At 50.6% G+C, this 21,950-nt stretch overlaps 1 protein-coding gene across 4 annotated transcripts; it reads left to right on the top strand.

Moving 5' to 3' along the window:
* The first annotated feature begins 53 nt into the window (after window positions 1-53).
* SCAMP4 (secretory carrier membrane protein 4) lies at window positions 54-20,616 on the top strand. Of its 4 annotated transcripts, none has more exons than XM_066205570.1 (9): window positions 54-119; window positions 4,759-4,829; window positions 5,219-5,272; window positions 8,131-8,259; window positions 11,947-12,103; window positions 15,036-15,137; window positions 16,336-16,453; window positions 17,545-17,642; window positions 18,203-20,616. In XM_066205570.1, the coding sequence occupies exons 3-9, from the start codon at window positions 5,266-5,268 to the stop codon at window positions 18,360-18,362; spliced, it is 771 nt and encodes a 256-aa protein (XP_066061667.1). In that variant the 5' UTR covers window positions 54-119; window positions 4,759-4,829; window positions 5,219-5,265; the 3' UTR covers window positions 18,363-20,616. The 4 variants fall into 4 exon arrangements, with proteins under 4 accessions (XP_066061667.1, XP_066061666.1, XP_066061669.1 ...); XM_066205569.1 differs by lacking the exon at window positions 54-119 and adding an exon at window positions 653-850; XM_066205571.1 differs by lacking the exon at window positions 54-119 and adding an exon at window positions 2,360-2,989.
* The last annotated feature ends 1,334 nt before the right edge of the window (window positions 20,617-21,950 follow it).

Raw genomic sequence — 21,950 nt, forward strand, 5'->3', positions numbered from 1 at the left:
CACGCCGGGAGTTGTAGTCCTTGGCGCAGGGCGCCCCGCGGCGGCGGCTGTTGGCGGGACTCTGTTTCCCAGCGCACCCCGCGGCGGTCCGGGGGGAGCGGGACCGGGCGCTCGCTGAGGTGGGCGCGGGGGGATCGGAGCGGGGGTACCGGGCGGGCCGGGCGCCAAATGGGCGGAGGGATGGAGGAGACGGGGGTCGGGGAGGGGGAGCGCGGGTGGAGGGAACTGGGGGCCGGGAGAGCTGAGGGTCGGGGGGGTGCCGGGGGAGTGGGAGCCGGGAGTCCGGGGGATGAGGGGGAGCAGGGCGCCACGGAGGAGAGACGGGGGAGCCGGGAGCGGGGGGAGCCGCGGGTCGGGAGGGGTCGCGGGTGCTCTCGGGGGCTCGTGGCGTAGCGGGGGCGAGGGGCGGGCCGGGACCCTCCCTCAGCCCGGAGTATAACGGGGGGTGCCAGGGGCGGGGTACCGGGGCGGCTCCGGGGGCCACAGAGGAGGGGGCGATGCGGGAGGCCGGGCTCGGGGCGGTATCGGGGACACGTCTGGGGGGACGGGCCGGCTGTGGGGAGGAATCGGGGACAGCCCGGGCGGGGGAGGGATCGGGAGCGGCCCCGGTGGGAGCCGCTATCGGGGGCAGCGGGCGGGAGGAGCCGGGCCGGGCTGTGTCCTGTGTGCCGCGGGGGCTGACACCCCCGGCCCCGGGGGCTGCCGCCTCCATCGGCTCCCGGGAGCTTCCCGGGAATTGCCTCGCGCGGCTCCTTCCCGCCTTGGCCCTGGGGACACGGCTGGCAGCGCTCGCGGGGACACAGGGGGCACAGGGTGACAGCAGCCCAGCGGCCCCGCTCCCGCCGGCGAGGTTCGTGACAGGGGTTCTCCAGGGGGTTTGAGGGTGAACCTCTCTGATCTCTGGTTCGGGTACCAGAGATGGGTGTGTTGCCCTCGACAGACAGCACCTGGATGTGGTAGTTTTATTTCCCCTTCTGATTTCCTCTTCTAATTTCTGGTCTCGGGGTCTTGTAACTCTCTCAAGAAATTTCCTTGTGGAACCTGTGATGAAGAGAGCAGTGGATTAGAAATTAAGCAATTGGTGGATTAATTTATCTGCATTTCAGTGTTATTCTGGGCCAATTAATATTTTTGCTGCTGTCTGCAGTCCAGTTCTTCTGTGTGAGGCCAGTCTGAGCAGGTGACAAGGAGTGGCACAGGCCTGTGTCCTAAGCACGGGTGTTTCTGTGCTTTCCGTCTTCTTGAGCCGTCTGAGTTTCTGTTCCTGAGCGGCCACGCTTTGCTTCTGGATGTGGTTGTACCAAAATCAATATTTGTCTGCTGTGGGTTTTGCATAGGCAAATTAAGGCTCCTGCTCACCTGCTGAGGCAGCAGGTATAGGGCTGTGTAAACAGGCTGGGGAAGGGATTCCGATTCCCTCAGGGGAATTGCTTCCAATTCAGCTCCAGGGCAGGGGGAGATGGGGCAGCAGAAGTGCCTGTATAGCCAGGAGTCACCACGGGGCTCCTGGAGTTTGGAGCTGATCTTGGAATGACGTGGGAGGGGAATAACTCTTGGAACTTCACAGTTCCCTGCTCCTTTCCTCAGGCCACTGCTGCCATACAGTTTCCCCGTTCTCCCTGGTTGTGCTGAGTGGCTATTGGGGTTTTTTTTTGGCTGGTTGTGTCACTGCAGGGACAGTGTCCCACCCTGTGAAGGCTGGTGGTGCGTCAGGAAGAGGAAACACCACCAAAGCCAGGCCGTGTCAGCTCTGGGTTTATAATGCTGAGCTGGTTGTTTTGGAGTGGCTGCTGCTGCCTTGGGCTCTCTGGGAAGTTCCTGGTAGGAGCTGGGCATCTGGAAGAGGCTCAAACCCAGCCTTTTGTCTTGAAACCAGTGCAGAGTCACCAGTTTCTCTTTAAATTCAACTGGAGAGGTTGTGAGAAGAGTGTTTGCTTGTGTTGGGAGCACCAGGGGCTGCACTGATTCCCTGCTGAGCCAGGTGATTTCAAATCCGGGTCTCCTGGATCTCTGCAGGGGTCTCATCCCTTTTAGGCTCTTCTGAAAGGTCTGGGGTCTGCTGGCTCAGGGTGGGTTCTGAAAGCCTGGTAGTCTGATGGTCCTCCCCCAAGGCTCAGCTTGAGCCACTGTCAGGAGATGTGCTGTGCCCAGGTTTCTCATTCCGCTTGTGTTCCCATCGTGAAATCCCTGTTGTTGAGGGAGTGTGGGCAGTTCTGCTGTGTGCTGGGATTCCGCCCCTCTGTTTGCTGTTGGCAAAGTGCTCTGGGTGAAACCCTGGAGTACAGGATTGTGTGGAAGCTCTTGAGTCAGAGTCCTTAAAGTTGGAAAAGACCTCCAAGGTCTTCGAGTCCATCCTGTGGCCAATGCCCAGCTTGTCCCCAGCCCAGAGCACTGAGTGCCACATCCAGGGTTTCCTTGGACACCTTCAGGGATGGGGACTCCAATCCTCCCTTGGCAGCCCCTACCAAGGCCTGGCCAACCTTTCCATGCAGAAATTCCTCCTGATGTCCAACCTGAACCTCCCCTGGCACAACTTGAGGCCATTTCCTCACAGGTGGGATTGTTGGGGTCTCCTGGTTAACACCAGGGGTTGGACTGGATGATCCTTGTGGGTCCCTTCTAGCTCAGGATATTCCAGGATTCTGTGATACTCAAAATGTGCCTCAGATTCCCTCGGGTATTCCTTCACAAAATTTTCCCTAATCTGAGATGGTGCAATGTTTCGCACTGCAGTCACATTCAAAGGAATCGTGTTGTCTGCCTAGCAAAACAGCACTGCTTGTGTTCGTGTTTTGGTTCGAGAGGGAAGTGGTGTCCCTGGAACTGACACAGGGCATTTTGTCTGCGAGTTTCTGGTGAAGAAAAGCTCCAACTGTCTCCAGTGGACTCCTGAGTCATGTGCGTTGGACTGTAAACTTCGGAGTTATTCACTGACCACGGATGAGCACAGTGGAAAAAGGAAGTTCACACTGGAGTTTCCTTAGCATATGTGAGATTTTCCTCCCTCCTCAAGCAGTGAGTTAGAGATGAAGAAAATCTTTGCAGCGGGTGCAGGGTGTTGGGTTTCACCTATTTCAAATAAAACTGAAAATATCCAGGTGGATAGAGATCTGATTTATGTCTTGGAGTAGGACTGTTTACAAGAGGATGTAGTGACCAGGGGCAAGGGGGAATAGCTTCAAACTGACAGAAGGCAGGGTTGGATTGGATACTGGGGAGAAAATCTTGGGAAGAAGCTCCTTGTCTTTCTACCAGGAACTGGGAAGGTTAGCACGTCTCAGGAAGTGATTACTCAGTGTCAAACATGGCCGTGTGTGCTTATCCTTGCTGAAAGACGTGTTCTTAATGCTGCTTTGTGGGTCCAAACCACATCTATCTGTGGAAGGGGGTGCATCACCAGAATGCTGCTTTGTCTGGGGGTTTTAATTATTTATTTGAGTTAAAGCCTCTCAACAGCACCGCAGGTCTTCTGGAGAGGAGGCCACAGGAAAACCATTGTTTGCCCATTGCAGGAAACCCATTATCTGGCTCTGTCAAGCTAGGAATGTCTCCCTCAGTCTTTCCTTCAGATTTCTTTTCCAGTGGACAGACACCTCTCTGCAGCTGTAGGACAGGAACACTGAAATGCAGTAGCTAAATAGTCCTCTTCTGAACAAGGATCTTCTTTACAGGCTCATTCTTCTGTAAACGATTCCTCTCTCTTAGAGCTTTAGTGTAGCTGGTGTTCGTGGGCCATTTGTTCTCCCCCCGGGAATTCACAGATCTCAACAGGGAGCAGCTGCAGAAGGGTGGGGTGAAGTTTTAATGGTGTTCTTAACTGTCTTCATCCTTTGTTTTCTATTCACACAGTCGAAAAATGCAAAGCAAAAGGCTCCCGTTTCCAAACCATCAGCTACAAAACAGTGTTGGTGTTGAGGGACAGCCCTGAGGCCTCAGCTGTGGCAGGGATGGATCCCTGAGCAGCCCCCAGGGGACAGAGCCTCCTGTCCACACTCTAGCGCTTCCTAGAGACTGGTCCGGGAAAAGAATATGTTCTCCTCTGTGCAGACATATTTAAGCTTGTACATCTCTGCAGAGGGAGAACAGGCTGCTGGTACAGTCCTTGGTGCTGTTGTCTCCATGGGCTGGGTTTGAGCAGCTCAAATGAAAGGAAAAGCAAAAGCAGCCCAACAAAGCAGCTGTGCCAGTGCAAAACTCTGCAGCCTCCAGACCTTACCGGGGGCACAGGAGAGGACAGCACCGAGGTGCAGCAAAGGGGAACCAGCTGCTGTAAATCCTGAGGGATTTGGATACGGTGTGGCTGTTTTGACCCTGCTGCTGCAGCTGCTGTCTGTGTTTTTAGGGGCAGATTTTAGTCTAGACTTCCTTCATTTCTGTCAGACTCCACAGTGCTGGTTTGCAGGGTTGGTTTGTGTGTTCTGTGTTTCCATTCTGGGATTTGCAGGTAGGGGACACATGGTGTTTTTATCCTTAAGGAAGAAGGGGTGGAATTAAAACTCAGCAAAGACTTCTCTGTGTATTTCATCTGTGGGATCAGCTCTGCCAAAATCAGCAACAAGGCTGATGCTGGGTAAACTTCCCAGGATTTGCCTCTACCAGAGTTACAGCCACACTCAGTGGTGGTAACAGGAAGAATGAATCTGCATTTGTGCAGAATTTCTAAAATAACGAGGGGTGTTGGGTTTGGTTCCAGCTAATTATTTTTTTGTTAAGCAGGAGTTTAGTGCCCAGCTAACAGGGATTATCTGTTTGTTCCAGGAGCTGGGAAGTGCCACAGAGAGCCAGGAGCCAACAAGTCTTCTCAACACCTAAATGAGGCATTAAGTCTGGTGAGCTCTACACATTTCTCTTCCAATGTATGAGCTCTGCTGCATCCCACCCTGACCTTAGTAGCTGCCCCTGGGGGCTGCAGGTGTTCTGGCAGGGGCTCCCTGAGCATCATCAGCTTTTGCCAGGGAGAGCCAGGGACACATTTGTTTGCTGCTGGATAATACAAACCTTCCAAGTGACTGAATGAGGTGCTGCCAGAGTTTCCTCTGCACAAGGAGAAATCAGGATCCTTTCTGGGAGCCTTCCTCCTTTGGGTGATTGACATGAGCAGTTTGCAGTGGGAGCCCTGGGCTCTTGTTTGTCGCACACTGGGAATATTCCCGGTTCCAGGAGGTTCTCTGGGTGCTGGTTAGTGACATGTGCTGACCTGATTTTCTTTCTCCAACAGATCTGTTGCTCTGTCTGAAACCTCACCAGGGAACAGAAGCATTAGAAATGGCAGGTAAGAGCACCTCAGATGCAGCACGTAGGGAGAGTGGTTTCAGAGAGTGTTGTTCATGATGCTGTGGTGGATGTAACGTGTCAGGAATGTGACCTGCGTCCCTTCCTGAGACCTTGGTGACCCCTAAAGCTCTTCAGCTACTTCTCTTGCCTTGCTCACATTCACTTTCCTGCTGTGTCCTGATCTGTCACCTGAGGTTTCTGCTCAAATGATAAAGGTTTGGCTGTGACTTGCTTGAAAGTTTTATGAGGGTGGAATCTATTCAGGAAAAAAGTACATGAGAATAATTCCTTCTTTTCAGAGGCTTTCCACAGCGTTCCTAGCTGTGCTATTGACATTAATCCATCCAAATTTTGCTTGCAGTAAAATTAGTAACGAAATTCCAACTTTTTTTTTTTTTAAATAAGAGGAAGTCTGAAATTTGCCTCCAGCTGCAGCTCATGGGTGATGCAGTTTGGGTTTTGAAAGCCTGGGGTGCATTTGCTGATCTGATGTGTTGATCCCAGCTTTGATGGGAGAACTGTAGCACTCCGAGCTCTGCAGTCAGACATGAAACGGGATATTTTCATGTTATTTATTTTGTCTAATCTCAGAAGTAACCCAGAACAGCAGGGTCTCTGGGTGGGAGGAGGTGGGCAGCAGCTGGGGAAGAGGTGTAATCCCCCGCTTTGTGTACCTAGCAAACAATCATGGGGTGTTTGCACCATTCTGTGAACTTGAAAAATGACAAACTGCAGTGGCTGCTTGGTTTTGTCCCCACCACGTGGGAGCTCTGCACTGGGAGCTGGCAGCAGCTCTGCTGTCCATGACAGAAAATGGGAGAGAGCAGAACCAAAGGAACAATCTGCAGCTTCAGCTGTTGAAGAGGGACGGAATAGAAGTTTCCTCATCCCTCAGAAAAAAAAAAAAAAAATTGTTAGAGAATCTGCTTTTACTGCATTTGATTAATCTTGGTCTTACTGCCTTCCCTAGAGACCTGTCCTTTCAGCTTTAAGAGCTGTGTCCCCTCCCTTTCCCTTGATCCAGCATTGTTAAATCCCTGTCCAGGCTGCAGGGACACACTGTGCAGGAGAAATCCCATTAGGTGTTTACAGCAAACAAAAAATTAATGCAAAGGAGTCCAAATTCCTGTGGACTTTGAAAGCATCTGTAGGCCATCAGCTAGCTCTCCATGGGATGGAGTCAGCAGTGGTGTTAACCAGTAACTCAAACCAGCTTGGAGGGCATCTGAATTAATGTAAAATGGGTTTAAGGGAGATGGGTGAGGAGGGGCAGAAGACTTGATGTTTGTTTTTATCAGGACTAGTCAAATTGGGCTGGTGACTTCAGACGTTATTCTGTAGCTACTTCTGATGTATTCCCAGTGGGCGTTCTCACCATATTTTCTGTGTGAAAATATGCATGAGGGAAAGCCTTTTTTCCTTCCTAAAGCCTGGCTGCAGCTCTAGGCTCTTCCCTGCCAACCTTCAAACGGAGCTGAGGAGCTGCTCCTGCAAAATGTCTCTTCAGCCGGAGATAATGGGAAGAGAAGGGGAACTCTTGTGCTGACAGTTCTTGTTCAGACATTTCCTCTTGTCTCCTGCACCATTTGGAGGTTTTCCCAGGACATTCTTCATCTCTTCCTCTGGTTGTTTTTAATTCTGTTTACTGGGGCTGAAGGAGGCTAGAGACAATTAGTCACAATGCCCTGGAATCAAACTTTAATCAGCTCTGGAAGGCAAGAGCAAACATTCCCAAACATGTAGGAGCACACATCCAGGCACACACAGAGACGAATCTGGGAGCTGACAGCAGCAGAGGATTTAGACATTTAATTTCTTGATTTTAAAACAGAAATTCTTCCCAAGGTAGGGTTTTCTTCACCATATAGCTTTTGGCAGCATTTGCTGATTTATTATCTCTGAATGCAAAGCTTTTTCTTTTCTACTTTTTTTTTTTTTTTTTTTTTTTTTTTTTTTTTTTTTTTTTTTTTTTCCCTAGGGCCTAACATTGCAGGAAAGACTTGAATGTACCCTTTTCCCATTAAAAATCTCATGTGTTTTCAAAATAAAATAATCCCTGACACAGAATCATGGAATCACAAAACGGTTGGGGTTGGAAGGGACCTTAAAGCTCATCCAGTTGCAAACCCTTGCCATGGGCAGGGACTGCTTCCACTGTCCCAGGCTGCTGCAAGCCACATCCAGCCTGGCCTTGGACACTGCCAGGGATCCAGGGGCAGCCACAGCTGCTCTGGGCACCCTGTGCCACCCCTCCCCACCCTGACAGCCAGGAATTCCTTCCTGACATCTGACTTATTTCCCTGAACTGGATGATACCTGGGTACAGAATTCCAGTTTGGGGATACCTTCAGGCACCCTTCCTTACTGTCCCAGGCTACAACAGGTCCTAAGGCCTTACCCATGGCCAAGACGTGCTCCTGCCTACCCAGAGCTGGTGCCTGAAGGTAAATCTGCTTGTCTGGACACTCCCCAGCCTTTCTTCCCTCTAGCTGTGGATTTCTGAAGGGTTGTAACTGAACACCTCTGTGCAGCTGTTTCCCCCAGATGTTGCTGACACCTCCCCCTTCCTGAAGAAGCTCATCCTGGAGTTTATTTTAAGGGTTTTTTCTTGCAGCACCTTTTACCACCAGCCTCACACTGATGTGTAAAGGTGTTAAATCCATGTGATGTTTATTAGCTTGTTCCTATTCCCCTCTCAGCCTTGTGTGCAGTAGAATAAATGTCCTGTCCACTGCTGAGGAAGAAAACCAATATATTTGTGGTCGAGGGAGAGGATGAACATGCAGCACTGTTGGGAAGGTGTGGATGATATGACACATTTCTGCTCCCAGCTGAAATCTGTGTTCTGTGTTCCAGAAAAGGTGAATAACTTCCCACCGCTCCCCAAGTTCATCCCTCTGAAACCATGTTTCTACCAGAATTTTGCTGATGAAATTCCCATCGATTACCAGTTCCTGGTGAAGAGAATCTATCATGTGTGGATCTGTAAGTTGAAAAAAAAACAAAAAAACAACCTGTGCTGGAAAAGGGTATTTGTGTAGCCAAACCCCATAGATCTCAATGGCTTATGTGCTTTAAAGTTTTGATGAGGAGCAATGATCCCCCTTAGAATACTCTAATAGAACTTTATGCCTGAATTGTAAGCTGCTGTGCCTTGAATCCTAGAAGGATCTTGAAGGAAAGAGGTTATCAGTGCTGGAAAAGTCTATTAGTAAATCTGAAGAGGGAGAAAGCAGACCACATTTGATACCTTTATTAATGTCAAATGATCACAGAATCCCAGACTGGTCTGGGTGGGAAGGGACCTTAATGCTCATCCCATTCCCACCCTCTGCCATGGGCAGGGACACCTCCCACTGTCCCAGGCTGCTCCCAGCCCTGTCCAACCTGGCCTTGGACACTTCCAGGGATCCAGGGGCAGCCACAGCTGCTCTGGGCACCCTGTGCCAGGGCCTCCCCACCCTCCCAGGGAACAATTCCTTCCCAATGTCCCATCTATCTCTGTCCTCTGGCAATGGGAAGCCATTTCTTGTGTCTTGTCCCTCCATCCTTTGTCCCAAGTCCCTCTCCAGCCTTTTTGTAAGCCCTATTTGACTCCCAAAAATAGCTACCTTAAGGAAATTCCCAGTTCCCCTAAAGTAAGAGGAATAGGAGAATTTTAGGCAAAATAATTGTGGCCCATTTGCTGCTACCTGTCCCCCCACTCACTCTAGGAAGGCTAAACTTCCCTCTTAGCCTCACATTTCTCTTTCCAACGGAAGCAGTATCTTCTAGCTGCATGCTGGCTCTTCCTTAGCTATCCAGAGCCCCCCGAACATTCCCCATCCTGCTGGAGGTGGGAGCTGATCCTGTCACAGCTGGTGATGTGCTGATACTCTGTGTGAACAGGGCCCCTGACCCAGGGCTCCTGTTATTTGCCTCAGCCATTCAGAAACCGGGAATGAAAATTGACCATTCTTCTGCAAGGAATGAAATCGGTGTGGCAGGCCTAGGAAACCACAGGGAAGGCTTTGGAAGATTAAGAATCTTTTTGCCTTGCTTATCTTTTTTTCCCCAAATGCTTGTCATCCTCTTTACCCTTCTCACTGAAGGAAAGCTTGTTTTCTGCCAGCTCTGCATTTGGTGGTGTGGCTTTTATTCCAGATGCACGGGATGTGTGTAGGAGAGAGATTTGTGTGCATAAATAATGGCATAATCCATGGCTCCATTGTTCTTTGGTTATGTGGAGCTGCTGCAATGAGCTCTGTAATTTTCTTGCCTGAAGAAGCTGCCTGTCCCTCCAGACTCACTGGTGCGATGTCGAAGCTGTAAAGCCGCCTTTGTCCTCCTCTCTCCCGAAACAAAGAGTCCCTCAGTCGAGTTAATGGCAGCCTGGAGGAGAGCCAGGGGTTTGGGCATGGCCAGGAGAGCTGCCATCTGCACCAGGAGTTTCACATTTCCATCTCCTGCACTCAGGAGTTTCACATTTCCATCTGCAGCACACTTCCTTGCGGGGGTCTCCCCGATTTTTTGGCGTGGGTTGGAGAGAGACATGTAAAGGGAAGAAGTTAAACAAGAAAAGGCCAGTTTTGAAAGGGAGAAACACACAAGTTGTTGCTGGAAGGGTGATTGCTCATTACTTTAATTGGATGTGAACGCTGGATTAAGGTGGAGGGAGGTTTGGGGAAGGTTGTACCAGAGCTCCCACTGCTGGAGAACAAACTCTGACCCGAGGCACAGGGAGAGCCAAAAGTTCCTTAAAACTTTGTTGTTGGTCTTGTCTTGGTGTTTTGTTGGGTATTGAAAAATAAGTCACTTTGGGAGAATAAATAGCTTCTGGAAATGAATATTTGGAGAAGTACAGCTAATTGGTGTGTAAACAAAGTGTCATAGATTCATGGAATCCCAGAATGTTTGGGTTGGAAGGACCTTAAAGCCCATCCAGTGCCACCCCCTGCCATGGGCAGGGACACCTTCCGCTGTCCCAGAGTGCTCCAAGCCCCATCCAGCCTGGCCTTGGACGCTTCCAGGGGTGGGGAACCTACAAAATGTTAGTTTAAATCCCTAGAATTAATGAATGTAAATAACTAATTTTCTTCCCCCCAACATTACGGCACATCCAAACCATTGTATACAAAGCTTCATTGGCTGCTTAGAAGACATTTTCTTGTCAGTAAAACAATGTTTTATTTTACTCTCAGGCCATGTGTAATCAGAAGTAGCAGCTGGGTAAAGGTTTCATTCCCCTGACTGTGTTGTCAGTATTATTTTGTGGCCATATAACCTTGCAGTTGTTTAGGACCCTCAGGCTGTGTGGAGGCAGGCAGGTCGGTGCCCAGGAGGAGAGGGGAGAGTCAGAAGGGCCAAGGCAGTGATGTGCTGATGAGCTGCAGAGCCATGGCAGGGAGTGAAGTGGGGAGTGGGCAGGATACATTCCCCTGGCACAGGTGAAGAGAAATTGAAGGAATTTAATTTTTCCAGAATTACTGAGGCCAAGGTCCAGCGTGTTACCGTGAGCTCATCACCAGGCTGTGCTGGAGGGTCTTTGGCGTTTGGACCTTCCACCTTTTCCTTTCTCTGTGCTTGTTGATACAGGTTGCCACAAAGGCTTTTAAGAGTCACCACCAGTTTTCCAAAATAGGAGCTTGTAAATTGGCCTCTTTGAGCCTGGCAGAGCCTGGGGGGATGCAGGGACAGCTGCAGGGAGCCCCTGGCTTGGGGCTGAACCCCCTTTCCAGGGATGTGAGCTCCAGGAAAATAGGGGAGCAGATCGCTTCATATACTACTACTTAGTGCAGCACTGCTGTGCTCTGGGGGCCTTTGTCAACTGTTCTTTTTTTATCCAAGTGACAGGAACAGGCATGTGGAACAGCCTCTAAGCCACCCCTGTGGTCCCATATTCTCAGCCTGATTGGAGTTTGTTTATCCCCTTGCTCAAGGCAGCACTGTCAAGCCCCCAAGCTGATACCCAGGCTTCCTCAGAGGCCCAGGGAAGCGGAGAGAGAGCCTGCAAGGCACTGAGCTGGCTCAGAGATGGCTCCTGAGGCAACCCCAGCGTGCACAGAGTCATTCAGAGGCGGGGGCAGGGCTAGGGTTACGCCCCTCTCCTCTCACAAAGGGTTTTGCTATAAATGGAAATTAGACTTTGTTCATAATTCATAATAACACTGGCCTGAGTCGTCTATTGGTCACATGAGTTGCTACCTAAGCTCTCCATGCTTTGACAGGTCATAAAAGAGTTCCCTTATCCCTGTGCTGCAGGATCCCTCTGGAGCTGCATGTTCCTGTGCTCCCAGCTCCAGGTCACACAGGAGCCTGTGACTCGCTCAGAGCAGCTGCACTGCTGCCCCAGGGACCCTTCCCAGTGTAACCTTCATAGAGTCTTGGGATATCCTGAGTTAGCAGGGATCCACAGGGATCATCCAGTCCAGCTCCTGGCATTAAACAGGAAACCCCAACAATCCCACCCTGAGCATCCCTGAGAGCGTTGTCCAAACGCTCCTGGAGCTCTGGCAGCCTCAGGGCTGGGACCATTCCCTGGGGAGCCTGGGCAGTGCCCCAGCAGCCTCGGGGGGAAGAACCTTTCCCTGAGCTCCATCCCTGACACAGCCCCAGCCATTATCTCTCGTTTCCTTTTCTCAGGAAGTCCTGAAAGTGCCCCACTCCATGTTCTCTCCTCTGCCCTCTCCCCAGTTTACTGCATCACGCTGGCTGTGAACCTCATCGCCTGCCTGGCCTGGTGGATCGGGGGAGGCAATGGGGTCAACTTTGGCCTGGCCATCCTCTGGCTGATCCTCTTCAGCCCCTGTGGCTACGTCTGCTGGTTCCGACCTGCCTACAAAGCCTTTCGGTGAGTGTGAGCCCAGGAGGTGCTCCTGGGCCAGTTCCTCTGGAAGTTTCCCCAGTTGTTACTGTGCAGTGCAGCTGGGGGAGATCTCTCTGGCTGGGGTGAAGGTTCAGCACCTGATGTCTGAATGTCTTGTTTACTTTCAAAATGAAGAAGAATGCGGCTACTTTTAAATACTAGATGCAGGACTCATAAGATTGGTGACATAAGATTGGAGGTGGGCAGTTTGCCATTTCTAAGAGGGTTAAATTCATATTTTACTTAAATATCTCAAATTTAGCAGCACCCTCATCTCAATGCAGCATTAGAACAGGTAATTTGGTAAAGCTTCATTTAGGCTTATTTTGATGGAAGACTATTAAGTTATTAGTTTTTGAGAACTCTTCTGATTTCTGTCTCCAGCTACTTGAGAGCTTGTCTGCTTAGCTTTTTAGATAAAAGCAGTTCCCTGGAGTCAGTCCTTCTGAAACTCCACAAATATTTAAAGCCATCCTACATTTTTGCTTTAATTAATAATCATTTGCATTTGCTGTGGACCACGAGGCATCACTCAAACATTAATGTGTAAAGCCTGGCAGAGCTAGGAGGGTTCTGAGCAGTTCCCAGCCTGACACAGGGAAAGGAGGGGCCAGGGGCCACCTTCACACCCCACACACCGCTCAGGGGTTTGCCCTCTGAAGGTGAAGTTCTTCCTAGTAGGATACTCTGGATTCTGATTATTCACCAGACTCTGTGATGGTTTAGATAACAGCAAAAGCAGCTGATGAAAATGGAAGGTGGCAGGTGGGTCCTGTCTAGCACATGATAAATTAATTGTTTAAATGAGTTTCTAAATTGATGCTTTGTGTGCCCACAGCACTGGGCAGGTGCTGTTAAATCACCAGCGGCATCATGGAGCACAGGGGAGGGTCATTTCTACTGGAAAGAGGAGGGTTGGATTTGTCTCAAAGTTCCAAATGACATAAAAGTCCCAGCTCTGAACTCTTGCACTCTGGGGCTGGAGTTTGTCCCCATCCCCAGAAGCTGGAGCTCAGAAGCCCCAGGGCCTCCAAGTGCTGGAGCTCTGTTCAAAGAGGAATTTCCATTCTAAAGCCTGGGAAAAATTATTCCTCCCTGCTGACCTCCCCCAGGCTCCACAAGGGCCGTTTCTCATTATTCCTTGAACGTTGTTTGGATGTGTTTATACAAGTGAATGCTGAGAGCTCCCTGAGGTTACTCTGTGCAGAGACTTGCAGTTAAAAAAAGACTCAACCCCAGGGGCAGAGTGGGGAGCCCAGGGATCATCCCCTGGGACAGCAGTTGGGAAAAGGCATGGAAATCATTGCGGAGGGGCAGCACTGTTGGGATCACAGCAAGAGGTGATTCCAGAGGCAAAATCAGCCTTGCTTGTCCTGGAGGAGGCCATCCTTCAGTGCTGGCACCCTGTCCTGTGAGGATGCTTCTGTACAACCTTCGTCATCCCGCTGCATCCCAAATTCAATTAGCTGCAGAGCTTTGGTGCTAGAGCAAAGCTGTAGCAAATCTGCACCAGAAAGCTGGATGAGAAATCACCTTTTCTCTGCATCCCCACTAATTCCTGCAGATCCTTTCAAATGAAGACTCCTCCAGCCCCTTCAGGTCGGAGCTGCAAGAGTCTGTTTGAAGGCTCAGCCTCGAGCCTAATCCTTGTTAATTGGATTCTGACAGGCACCACTGTCAGCAGGCCCTGCCTAAAGTATTTCTTTTGCATTGCTGTACTCTGAGATGGTATTTGAAGGATGGGATTGTGAGGATACTCAAGGATGACAAATCTTCCAGAACCACCATCTGTGGCAGACACCCAGACCAACACGGGCAGCTCCGAGGAGCGTGGGTCTGACTGGAGGCTTCTCCACGTGCCTCACCTCCCTCATCTCCTCCCAAGGCATCAGGGGCTAGAATTATAAAACTAACGACCATTAGCATAAGAACAATAATTATAATAATAAGCATTTAAATACTTTCAGGGTTTAAGCAGGAACTGGCAGTGATTGGAGCTTTCCAATCACTCCCCTTTGCACCAAATTGCCTCACAAGCACCTGAAGTATTTTTTGTAGATCCGTAGATAAATTATTGGGCCTTTGAGTTCCTTACAGTATGGGAATCATTTGTATCATTAAAAATGATAGTTTGAGGAACTTCAGATGTGCCTGATGTGGCTGGTTTGATGGGATGAAGATGTGTTGTGGCAGAGCCCAGATTTGGGCAGGGCAGTGCCGGGCCCCCAGTGCACCCATGACAGACACTGCGAATGTCCCTTGTCAGCATCTTGCTTGGGGTCATTTTCATGCTAATTATTGTACCTGCATTAACTCCAGGACCTCACCTGTACATCCTGAGGATGGAGAGCCTGCTGAGATAGGAAGTGTGCCTCTGCTTTCAGGGTACCACCCACCTCTCTCATGGCTGTTTTCCCTCCTGTGATGTCCCAGTGCTGGATTATTTACCCTGGGCGTGGGAACATGATGACAAGCGACACTGAGACATTTCCAGCTGGAATTCTCGTGCTCAGTGATCATTTTTAGTGTATGGAGAAGCTCTGCCTGCCAGCATCAGGCCCCTGTGTGCCTCCTTGCCAGGGGCGGAGCTGGGCAGGTGTCAGGCTGGGCTGATGTTTGGTCAGAGAATGATTCAGACTCTCTGCAGGAGACTTGTGTCCCTCAGCCTCTCCTTGTGTGTCATCATATGTGCAATTCCTTGCAAGAGACAGGTTATTGGGACAATCTGTGCTGCTGAGTCATGGAGCTGTGTGCTCTCACTGCTAGGGAAGGGGGAGAAGCCTCCCAACACACGGCCGTGGAGGGAACCCGCTGTAGTCACCACTGTGGAGGGTTTGAATGTGGTGGTGGGGTCAGACATGGGCGTGGGGCAGCATAAGGCACCAGTGCCCCCCTGACCTCCTCTCTTTCTCCACAGGTCGGACAGTTCCTTTAATTTCATGGCCTTTTTCTTCATCTTTGGGGCGCAGTTCCTCCTCACGGTCCTGCAGACAATCGGCTTCTCTGGATGGGGAGCATGGTAAGCGGGGGTGTTCCAGCAGGCCCAGGAGCTCTGAGCTGTGGCTGCTTCCATGGACTTGGAGAGGCTGATGGGAGCCTGCACAAGATGGAGAGGAAGAAGCTTTCTGCTTTCCCCAGTGGCAGAGCTGTATCTGCTCTTGGGGTGCACCATTAGGGTTTCATTGCTGTGTTGGCCAAAATCAAGGCCAAGTTGGATGGGACTTGGAGCTGCCTGGTCTAGTGGAAGGTGTCCCTGCCCACGTGGTCTGGCTGGGCTTTAAGGTCCCTTCCAACCCATACCATTCTGTGATCTTCACCTGGTTGCTCTTTGTAGTCTCTTCCCTCAGTGTCCATTCCTTGTGCCTTTTAAGCCTGTCAGGCTCAGCGTTGCCCTCAGTGTTGGCAGCACATGGTGAGCTCAGTGTGGTGACTCATTGTTGGCCTATGAGAAGTACTGTGAGAGTTCTTCTAAAATAAATGGGAGCTTGTTAGTGTCTGTCCCTGGTTGCGTTATAATTGTTTGGCATTTTAACTTCCTGTCTGTAGAGACTTGAGAGCAATTCGTGCTGAAACTACAAGTAATGGAAAGTCTTAGCACTCCATTTAACACTCTGGTTTCAGAATTGCTGATGCCTCACCTAGGTTTTGCCAGCGAAGGAATGGAGATGGAGTGGAAATTACAGGACCACGGTGTTCCCTGATCCCAGTTCTGGTCTCTAGATGCACGACCAAAAGCACCTTGGGAATATGTCTTCTCTTCCCAAACTCCGTGCAGCTGGCTGTCACTTAAAGCTCTCAGACTGGATTAGTGAGAGATGCTGGCAAGATCTTGGGGAAATACCTGCATTGAATTTCGTCAATTATCTTCATGTTTCATTTCGTTTTGAGGAGTTTAAAAGCTGCCTTGTAATTTCTGGGTTATGAATCACAGAAACCGAGAATGGTTTGGGTTAAAAGGGGCCTTAAAGCTCATCCCATTCCATCCCCTGCCATGGAAGGGACACCTTCCACTGTCCCAGGTGGCTCCAGGCCCCCTCCAACCTGGCCTTGGACACTGCCAGGGATCCAGGGGCAGCCACAGCTGCTCTGGGCAACCTCTGATGGGGCCTTATAAGTGAGTAAACAGTTTTTCTGATAACAAGGTGTAGTGGTTTTGGACTGGACACTTTGAAAAGCAGATTATACTGATATTGTGTCTCTTTTTCTGTTTCTTCCAGTGGATGGTTGGCAGCCATCACCTTCTTCAGCACCAGCGTGGCAGCTGCTGTGTTCATGCTGTTCCCTGCCGTCATGTTCACCATGTCAGCGGTCGCGATGCTCATCTGCATTGTAAGGGTAGGTTCTGCTAGTGGAAGGTGTCCCTGCCCATGGCAGGGGAGCAGAATGAGATGAGTTTTAAGGTCCCTTCCTGCCCAAACCATTCTGGGATTCTGAGATTCTTCAGATCTCTCTCTGCCTTGGAGAATCCCTGCTGTGTATCACAATAATGTGAAGAGGCAGCTCAGCAGCCACCACAAGCCATCACTGCTTTGAAAGGTTGCACAGTGCAGTCAGTTGATGTCTCTCAGAGTTTTTGGAGGACAAATCTAGACAGCACAAGACAGCTCAGGCTGGAAGTTGTCACAGTGTCGTGTGGTGATGTTGCTTTATGCCGTGCAAAGCAAACTTCATGTGGAGCAACCTGAGGCTGTGTGAAGTGGGGAGGTTTGAACTGGATATTAGGAAACAATTATTTTCACAGAAAGGATTGTAAAGCATTGGAACAGGCTGCCCAGGGTAGTGGTGGAATCATCATCCCTGGGAGTGTTCAAAAAATATGTGGATGTAGCCCCTGGGACATGGGTTAGTGGTGAACGTGATAGTGGAGCTGGGCTGATGGTTGGACTTGGTGGTCTTTGAGATCTTTTCCAGCCTCAGCAATCCTGTGATTACATTCCCCCTCAGGCTGCTGGGAATTTTTTCAAACCTGTCCAAACTGTTTCTCTTTGGGATGGTCAATGGTGAAGCATCTGCAGTGGGGACCAGGTGGCAGGGTGGGAATTTGGGCTCTGCAGAAACAAGGATTTGCAGTAGGACTCTCTGGAAAGCTTTGGCAGACAGGGAAAGCAGAAGCTCTGTGGAAGCAGTGGTGTTGGACTCTGTGTTGGAGGGGTTTCAAGCCCCTGGCCTGGGCTGGCTCCCTTGCTATGGGATCCCCCACCCGAATTCTGTGCATGCAGCTGAAATGTGTTAAAGTATTGGGTTGATACTCTCTATCTTCACCTCTCTTCACTGTATTACTGCATTTTCTGTGCTTTGTTCCTCAGAAATCCAGCTCTTCACAGAGAGAGGAGCAAATCCATGATCCTGTTCCCAAGTGGCTCTGAGAGGCAAAGCTCTGGGCTCCTGGTGCTGACTCTCCTCTTGTCCTCCCTTTTATCCCTTAGGTACACAAAATCTACCGAGGGGGTGGTGGAAGCTTCCAGAAGGCTCAAGACGAGTGGAACAGCGGCGCGTGGAGGAACCCTCCCAGCAGGGAGGCCCAGTACAGTAATTTTTCTGGGAACAGCCTGCCAGAGTATCCCACAGTGCCCAACTACCCCTCTGGAAACCAATGGCCTTAAGCAGCAGCAGCTGCAAACTGCCTGGATTCTCTCCTTTTTGGTCTTTTTATTCTTGTTCTTGGAAAAGATCATTTGCATTCCCCCCCAAGCACCCCACTCACCTCGGGGACCTTTCTGGTTCTTGTCTCCTGATCCCTGCGGAACATCCGTGCTCTGAGCCCTTCCCACCTCCACTGCACTGCACGGCCATGGCAGAAAGCTTTTTGTTTGCCTTGAGTCACCAGTATTTGCCTCGTTGCAGACTGAGAACAAACCCTTCACTGCCTTTGCTTGAGGGGAATCCTTTCCTGACCATCCCTGGAAAAGGCTCGGCTTCCCCACGATGGCAACACTACCACAGCTGCTCCTGCCCCTGCTCCTGCTCAGCTTCCATGGAATGCCCAGCACAGCGCCACGCCGTCTGCAGCTAAAGCAATCAGAGCATTAGTAGCAACTGGTGTTTACTCTCACGGATGAATAATGTGGAATTTTTCACTCTAAGGGAAATGCAGCACTTACATTTTGGTACTGGTGACACTGAAGTGATTGGTGAAAGCTCCACCCTCCGTGGGAGGATCCCTGCAGGTAACAGTGTGCCCTGGGTGAGTCCTCAGATGTGCAGTCCCCACAGGTCCTCATTTGCCGGGCTCAGGCTGTTGTGATGGTACAGGTCTTGCTTTCCCTGCTGCCAAAACCTCTTGCCAGATCTGTGTGTTCCAAAGGTACAGATTCATCTCCTTAGGTTCATGATTGCTCGCTAAAGCCTGAATCGAAGCCCAGTGGGAACCAGTGCAGAGCTGACACTTGCCCTTGGTGATGTTTACCCTGGTATAGAGACTCAGCATGAGTTCTCCCCACCATGTAACTTCCAGCCAGGTTCTGTGCTGGCCCACGGAATGCCCCACTGGACACACCTTGTCCTGTTGAGGCACCTTTTTCCTGGGTTCCCGACCAGGAGCTGGATGCAAGATAATTTATAATAATATAATAAGATTTATCTCAGTGCTGGAGCCCCAGTGTGGTTTGGAAATGCTTCTGTTACAATGAATAGTTTAATTCTCCCTTCTGCTGGTGTAGCTGAACTCCAGACATTACAGTGGGGTCTGGGAGACCAAGGGAAGCTTGTTAGTCCTCATGGCTGCTGTTGGCTCTGTGGCTGGCAGAACTTCCATGAGAGAGAGATTCCTGCCTTTCTCCAAGGGTCAGCTGAAGGGAGGATGAAGCTGTTGAGAGGGATTGTTTTCCCTGAGATTATCCTCCACCTTGTCATTCATCTCCATTCTGTGCCTGAGCCATCCAATTCCCTGTGTCCTACAGTGATCCAGGCAGCAAAGGCTGCAGTTTCCTCTTCCCCCTCAGCCTGCTGTGAATTTTTTCAAACCTGTCCAAACTGGGAGGTCAGTTCCCAACTTTTTAATAGGGAGTGAGTGTTCCAAGTCTTTGGCTCTCAAAGTTTTTGCCAATGACCCAGAATGCTCCATTTGGGAGACCTAGGAGGGGTTGGGCACCCTGGGGATCAGACCTGGGGCCTGCTGCCTTGGCAGGCTGTTGATGGGGTTATTCCAAATTCCCAAATTCACACTGAGCAACTGGAAAACAAAACTGGCTCCTGGAAAGGGACAGGGACATGATACTAGCTAGGTGGAATTGATTTGCAAGTGGTCTTTTGAAAATTTTTCTCTACATGTGCCTTATCTAATGAAATCACAGTTCACAGAGGAGAGCTCCCTCTTCCCCCTCGCCCCTGCAGAATTCTCCGTTTCTCTATTAACTCGTCCTGTGTCACACTGTAAATAATGAGGGAAGCACAGGCTGGAGTCTGCACGACCCCTGTGTTACCAGGGCCAAAGCTAAAGCAACCCTGAATGGGAGGGCAGAGCCTGCCCAAATTTCCGTTTACAGCCACACTGACCCCCTGCTGCAGGAGCAACCCTCCCCTGGCTCTGGGACGTGGAATGTGCTCCCAGCTCCAGGGGTTTCTCCTGAAGAGTGTGCAACGTGCTTGGGAGGGCGAGCCCTTGGAGCCTTCTAAACAGAACAAGACCTGATGGCATTGTGAAGCTTTTAGGTGCCTTTGTCTAGTGTCAAGTGTAATTTTAAGTGTTCTTTGTCGCCTGCCATCGGAGTGGTGAAAGAACTGCCTGGTGTTGACTCCCTGGAAATACGATGGATGCACCACGGGGTGAGGGTCAACAGGGCTGAAGGTGGGATTGGCCACACTTGGGAGCCAGGACATGGTGCACCGCAGTCCTGCCCCTCGCCACCCTCAGCCTCTTGCCAAAATTCTTCAAAACCATTTGATGCCTGCCCCATTTCAGTGTGTCCACTTGGAGGTTTCAAAGGAAGGAAGAGGAGAAGCGTTGCTGGGGGCTCCACATCCTGCTTCTCTGTGGGATTTCCCCCGTGGAGAATCTGGGGGCTGTGTTGAAGCACCCACCCTCACTCACACTGGGAATTCTTGATGCAAGGAGAGGGGGTGCCTGGGAGCCTGCCCACTGGAATGGTTGGAGCTGGACACCAAAATCACCCCCTGTTAGCCTGCACTGCCTGAGATCCCTGTGGAGATCAATGCACCTCCAGGTGGGAACTGCCATCTCATCCCCCTCCCTCCTCTTCGATGCCAGAAACCGTAATTCCAGAAAGTTGACCCAACACGCTGCCTGAACAACCGTGGCTTAATTTTTTTTGTTGTTGGTTTTTTTTGGACTCCTCTGTATGTTTTTAAATGTTTACATTAGATTTCTAAAAGTTCTTAACACCATTAACCCGGCCCTGGCTCCTGGTGTGGTCAGGTGTCACGTGGCGTGTCTGTGTGTGATGTTACATGTCACCCGTGGAGCTCTGGGTTTTGTTTGTGTTTTTCTCCTGATCACAAGACAATAAATGCTCATCCTGTGCTTGATGAGGAGAACTGGCCGCATCGGAGAAGTGTCTGTTCCTAGGTAACCAGAGTTATCTGGCAGAGGGAAATGGCAAAATCTCTATTTTCCTCCAAAGTCTCCCACCGCATGTTGTTTTCTTTGTAAAAGAACAGCATGTTGATGGATGAGGCTCATCCTCTGTGCTGGGGATTGGTGTCAGTGGCTTGTTGTGGTTTGTACTCTTAGAGATGCCCCATCAGCTCTGGCCAAAGGTGCTGCCATTGTTCCCATCTTCTAACAATGGGATTGGAGAGCAGAAGTGTGGAGAAAGTCCCATCTCCCAAGCACTGGGGTCATTTTTGTGCCCTTTCCATAGTGCAGAGTCCTGGCAGTGCTGGTGTCTGCTTTCCCCAGTTATTGTCTGGAAGGAGACAGTTACTGCTGGAGTAAATGGGCTTGGACAGTGAAGGTGAGTTGAATCCCTTTAGCATGTGGCTCAATTTATTGCCCCAAATGTTTTTCTAAAGCTATCACAAAATCCCAGAATAGTTTGTATTGGCCATCCAGTTCCACCCTTGCCACGGCAGGGACTCCTTCCACTATCTCAGGTTGCTCCAAGCCCCATCCAACTTGGCCTTGGACACTGCCAGGGATCCAGGGGCAGCCACAGCTGCTCTGGGCACCCTGTGCCAGGGCCTGCCCACCCTCCAGGGAACAATTCCTTCCCAATATCCCATCCAGCCCTGCCCTCTGGCAGTGGGAAGCCATTCCCCCTTGTCCTGTCCTTCCATCCCTTGTCCCAAGTCCCTCTCCAGCTCTCCTGGAGCCCTTGAAGGGGCTCTGAGCTCTCCCTGGAGCTTCTCCTCTCCAGGTGAACAGCCCCAGCTGTCCCAGCCTGGCTCCAGAGCAGAGGGGCTCCAGCCCTTGGAGCACCTTTGTGGCCTCCTCTGGACTCATTCCCACAGGTCCATGTCTTTCTTGTGTGGGGGCTGTAGAGTTGGACACAACACTCCAGGTGGGAATGTGGAAATCACCATTTTGTGGTGTCATACCCCAGTTCCACTCCATGGCAGATATTTAATCCTAGAAGAGCCATTTCCTTCACAGCTGTTGATGTGACATCTGCTGATCTCAGTGTCTTCCCTGTCTCCAAAGTCCTGTGCCAGGTTCCCCCTGCCTGGCCCTCACCATCCCTCTCTCTGACAGTGGTTCCCTACAGCTGCTGCTGTGCCCTGATGTGCTGAGCATGAGGATGAATTGGATTTTCCTCAAATTCTTGCTCCTCAAAAACTTGAGCACGAGGCACATTTTAAGCTCCTGCTCCAACTGATGTTCGAGCAGGACCTTGGCACTTGGAAGGAGACGGTTTTTTTTTGCCTTTGCTACAGG

This window comes from Chamaea fasciata, unplaced genomic scaffold (assembly GCF_029207755.1).
Source record: "Chamaea fasciata isolate MVZ Bird 193981 ecotype frontalis unplaced genomic scaffold, bChaFas1.0.hap1 SCAF_28, whole genome shotgun sequence".
Classification (NCBI taxonomy): domain Eukaryota; kingdom Metazoa; phylum Chordata; class Aves; order Passeriformes; family Sylviidae; genus Chamaea; species Chamaea fasciata.

Bases quoted from the DNA above. Each gene is read 5' to 3' on its own strand.
- SCAMP4 (XM_066205570.1), top strand. The intron at 12,104-15,035 runs GTGAGTGTGAGC...CTTTCTCCACAG, and splicing joins CCTGCCTACAAAGCCTTTCG to GTCGGACAGTTCCTTTAATT. The intron at 17,643-18,202 runs GTACAGTAATTT...TTTCACTCTAAG, and splicing joins CCTCCCAGCAGGGAGGCCCA to GGAAATGCAGCACTTACATT.